This window comes from Oncorhynchus tshawytscha, linkage group LG12 (genome assembly GCF_018296145.1).
Source record: "Oncorhynchus tshawytscha isolate Ot180627B linkage group LG12, Otsh_v2.0, whole genome shotgun sequence".
In the NCBI taxonomy this organism is placed as follows: Eukaryota; Metazoa; Chordata; class Actinopteri; order Salmoniformes; family Salmonidae; genus Oncorhynchus; species Oncorhynchus tshawytscha.
This window is the reverse complement of record NC_056440.1, coordinates 20,519,256-20,524,062: the sequence shown is the minus strand read 5'-3', so window position 1 is coordinate 20,524,062 and position 4,807 is coordinate 20,519,256. Positions and strand designations below refer to the sequence as shown.

The window sequence follows — 4,807 nt, the reverse complement described above, 5'->3', positions numbered from 1 at the left end:
GTTTTATTTTGTTTGAATGAATCTCATCCTCTTTCAGTGACAGTCAGCAACCCCAATGGGCTGACTCGATAACACTTGAAAATGGTTTGCATCTTCGCTTATGTACAAATACTAAATAAATGGCAATTTATCAAGAAGACTTTATCATCGTGACATTACATTTTCCATCAGTCTGAATAGAAGAAGAAAACAAACAGCAGAGATGGAAAGACACAGAAGCAAAGAACAAATTTAGGCTTATTAACAAAACACAGTCCATCTTTGCCATTGTGAAAATCTTTATTTAAAGAGTGTATGATAGGCATAATAACAATATATTTAAAATATTTTTTTTCTCCAATTAGAATACTTATGAACAATTAATTTGGATAGTAAACTTCCCCCAAGTTTGAATGCCAAGCGCTCAAGTGAAAAATAAATACATGTTTTTAGTCCTGGGAGGGAGCAAAAGAAAAATCAAAAACCAATCCGAAATCCCACAATCTCATCCAATCAAATTCAAGCTCCTTTCTGTTCCCAGGCAGGTGTCTGGCCCACACACCAATGTCTCTGGGCCTTTACTGCTGGCCAGCCATCACCACTAGGTCTTGCCATTCAGAATCCTGTGGCTAACAGGTGGTATTCCAGGCAGGCACGGTAAGGCCCCCTTGTTCTGGCGACTGGCGAGGACCCCTCCTGTCCAGACGGGGCCTGGTCCATCCATCCACTGTGCATATTTGAGGTGTCCAGCTTGTGCCTGTTCTGTTGTCGTTGTGTCCTCAGATGTCACTGGTAGCCCAGGGTGGAGGCTGAGCCTAGTCTTTGGCTGTAGATGGCATAGGGGGAGTAGTAGGGCGAGGACGCCTGCAGTGAGTGCATGGGCAGGCCTGGGGTTCCGGGCAGGTGGGCCTTGCTGTAGGGGTGGTAGCGAGCCAGGCTCAGGCCAGGTGACCCCCGCAGGGAGAAGGAGCTGGGCAGGGTGCCGGGGCTGCCGGGTTGGGGAAGGTGGAGGTGGCAGGAGGTGGCTGAGGAGGGGTAGGCAGATAGGGGCTTACTGTCCAGCCCACCAGTTAGAGCCGTGTGAGTACGCAGGTGGGCCAGCAGCTCCTCTGACGTGGAGAAACGTTTGTCACACGGCCCTCCTACTGACACCCAGTTACAGGCGTGTGGCTGGGGCTCGTTCTGCAGCATGTAGCCGTAGGTATAGAGCGGGTGGGACAGGGTGGGGGTGGTGGAGGATAGAGAGCTGGGGTGGAGGGAGTGAAGGTGGTGTGATGGGTACATGATTTGGTAACCTGATTTTAGAGAGGAGGGGTCATGGACACATGTATTGCAGTTGCTTCCCCCTAAATGGGGGTGGTTGGGGTAAGTCAAACAGTACGGGTCCCTGCATAGACCCTGCATGAGGGAAGGAGGTGAGGCCCCAGTGAGGGGGCTGGAGCTGGGGTGCTTTCCTGGGATCCCCATCCCTAGACTAGACTTGGTATGATCCATGAACTGAGATGGGTAGCCTGCATAGGCGCCCACTATGGAGCCATGGTAACCCATGGAGGAGGTGGGCATGGGGAAGATTGAATGGCTTGGTTTGAAGGGGGAGACAGGGGCGATGTGTCCGGAGCCTAGCCCAGACTGAGAGGACTGTGAGTCAGCCTTGCTCTCCGGCCGCGGGCTGCTAGCGGAGCTGGCATTGCTGGAGTTGGCGATAGCCCGCATTTGACTGGAGTTAGCTAGCTGGGCTCCGTCCAGCTTCTCCTTACTGCGATCAGAATCTTTCTTCCCTGTGCTGCTGTCTGAGCTGGCCTGGTCTGAGCTCACAGGCTTGTTGTCTATGTGCAGGGCCTGAGAGTGTGATGTCTGCTGCTGTGTGGAGGGGGACTGGGTCTGTCTGTGGGACTGGCCTTGGGAGTGCAGGGGAGGGGAGGTGGAGCTGGGAGAGGTGGAGTGTGGGGGGAAGGACGGGCAAGAGCCACTGCTCCCGGATCCACCACTGGGCACCCTGAAGCCAGCTTTGTCTGTAGCACCCTTGGTCAACAGCCCATCCTTGCGGCATTCCCCTCCGGCCTTGTTGTAAGGCTTGAAGCTGGACTTATCCTCCAGAGACTGATGCTGGTCTCCAGACTTGTGGCCAGAGCTGGAGGAGCGTCCGGATGGCTCCTTGTCACTGAGGCTGATGGAGGAGAGGGAGCCCAGCTTGGATGAGGAGGGGGGGTCTGGTTTGCCGATCTGTGAGCAGGTCTGAGCCAGCAGGGCCAGAGGACTCTTCTTAGCATCCAGCTGAGGGGGCGACACAAACAGAGACAGGATGAGAGCACAGCCACGTTAAAGTACTCTATAATCACACTCTATACTGGTCTTACATTGGATGGTAATTTGTTAACTATTCTGTAATTTTTTTCTTCGATTTTGTTCTGAGTGTATAGTATGTCCACTATAAATATATTTTAGCCAGTATAATTTAATAGGCCAAATAAAATGTCCATCCAATAAACAAGGTGCAGTAAAATGCGTTATAAATGTTCGTAATAATTTAGCCCATGAGTCATATATATCTATTCGCAGAGGGAAGGAGACATCAATCTGCCCAAAAGTTTTATTTCACTGTGTTTGCCCTATGAAAAAATCCTTAACAGAAAGAGAGAAAGCGAGAAAAATGTATGACTGCAATGTTGGCACGGGGTAAATAGCATCTGTTCTATTTGGGAAAAACGAAGGAAACGATTGAACTATTTCTGTTTACATATTTTACAGACAATTACACACAGTATATGAGAGTATCAAATCAACACACTGGCCTATTTATGTAACCTCAATAACTCAAGAATAACTCAATAATAGGCTACTCATTTGAAATATTAATTTCATAATCTAGTTTGTTGGGTCACTTGAAAGGTAAAATAAATATACACTGTATTGTAATGTAGATTAGTTACAATGTTATGCGTAATTTGATGCGTAGGCTAATACATGAGTACTCTTGGAAACTACGTGGGATATTTATAAATATTTGTAAATAATTCCAAACATTAACACGGTCGAGTATGATCGAAGAATTCGACAGTTCTAGAAAATGTGCTTTGCTTACCTCAATGCTTACTGGCGCGGACGTCAGGGGTTGGAGATACTCTGGGTGTAGCAAGATGCTACTGTGAGTGCTCAACATCTTTAGAATCCGAATAGGCAGCCTTCTAGCCTGGCGTGTTGGATCTGAGGGAGAAGGTACGGAAACCAGCTGTATTTTAGTTCCTCTCCGGAGTGAATTACAACGGTCGTTACCGGTACGCTCAGGGGACGGACTGCGTAAATGCGCGTCAGATCCACGGGGAGAATTGTTCATCTGGATCGGGGCGGCGCAGAGTTCGGGCGATGGCAGGGAACGTGTTGTTGTAAATTGAAATACATTTATGAAAACAACATATGATGCACAAATCAATAATCAAGCATAAGTACTCGGTCTGTTTTAATCCAAATATACCAACAGTAGCACGGGTCTCATGAATCCGTTCAAATTATTGTCTTTATAGAAGAAGAATTCTCTCAAATGTCAACATTCCTTGACCCAATCTTCCTTCATTCAAAATACTTTCCTTGGATTGGACAATTACATCCGTCCGTCTTGTAAAAGAGGAATGGAGCAGAAAGATCATCTGTAGTCAGTTATCACCAGAAAATAATAAACATGGACAAGTGTAAATATAATATCCCCGTAGACGATACGGTCAGGCTTTCCTGTCGCTGTCCCACTGTCTCTCTGTTCACACAACAGCTAGTACCATGCTCATTTCACATACTAAAGACCAAACTAAGGAGGCGAATTTTTTAAGCAAGAAACCGCTGTCCAATCGCGAGTTCACGCATTCGTAATAAGGGGATCGGCTCTCCTTGTAGAGGCGCGGCCTGCCTGTGTCCACACCCCTACACTCTCCTTGGCAATGTTTTTAAATATTGCATAATATATAGACATGTACTTTTATGATAACTGAAATTCAAGTCACTTTTTATGTCAATAAAAAACGATCTCTACCATAGATAGTTCATAGCCACACAACAAGCTGATGGTTTGCTTTAGATGTCATTTGTTATATAGCCTATACCCATTCCCCTTGTAAATTAGTTCATTCAATTCGAAATAACAGCACTATGTTCATGTCTGGGTACAATTCTGGAATGTTAATTGCTTTTATTGCATTACTGCTGTCTGAATTGCCAATTAGGTAATTTAACTAATCTAATTACGGAATGAATTGGATGTATTATTTGAACATTTTCCCTGACGGATGCAATTACAATCTGTCTGAAATAAAGAAACTGTGATGCTCTGGCTACTCTGCTCCTCCATTGGTCATAAATCATGTCTGGCATGATAGTTCTAATTTCTGTCCCAAGTAACCACATGGTGCCATGTCACCTCCCGTTAAAAGGCCATCTAATACATGTCATTGTCTCCATTTAGGTGAACAATTTGAATGTCACACTTGTCTAGAGGTGCCTGTCATGACAACACAATATCAACTGTCTGACAGTAACACAGCAAAAAAACAAAAAACATATTCAACCAATATTATCCAATCAAATACTGATTAATCATGTTATGTGAACTTATATGACAACCATCAACATCAACATTTTTTTGCCTCATTCAAACATAAAAAGGACAACTATTCCTCCATAAATCTAGTTTGTAATCTCAGGCCCAGTTGAAATGAGGAACAACTCATCTTGTACCAGCTGTGTGTGTTCTATCTTCCTAAACAACAGCTGGGAGTATATACCTGTTCTGTTTTAAACAAAACAACACTGTTAATTTAAACCAATTACACTGAGAGAAATG

General features: G+C 45.2%; 1 protein-coding gene across 1 annotated transcript; it reads right to left on the bottom strand.

Annotated features, from left to right (window-relative positions):
* Positions 1 to 260: 260 nt before the first annotated feature.
* Positions 261 to 3,803, bottom strand: LOC112262682 (zinc finger protein 703-like). Its single transcript, XM_024438372.1, has 2 exons — positions 3,062 to 3,803; positions 261 to 2,253 (listed from the first exon to the last, which is right to left on the bottom strand). Exons 1-2 carry the CDS (start codon positions 3,311 to 3,313, stop codon positions 766 to 768), a joined length of 1,740 nt encoding a protein of 579 aa, XP_024294140.1. The 5' UTR covers positions 3,314 to 3,803; the 3' UTR covers positions 261 to 765.
* Between the last annotated feature and the right edge of the window lie 1,004 nt (positions 3,804 to 4,807).

Bases quoted from the DNA above. Each gene is read 5' to 3' on its own strand.
- LOC112262682 (XM_024438372.1), bottom strand. From the start codon at position 3,313: ATGAACAATTCTCCCCGTGGATCTGACGCGCATTTACGCAGTCCGTCC. The intron at 2,254-3,061 runs GTAAGCAAAGCA...TCGCCCCCTCAG, and splicing joins CCGCGCCAGTAAGCATTGAG to CTGGATGCTAAGAAGAGTCC.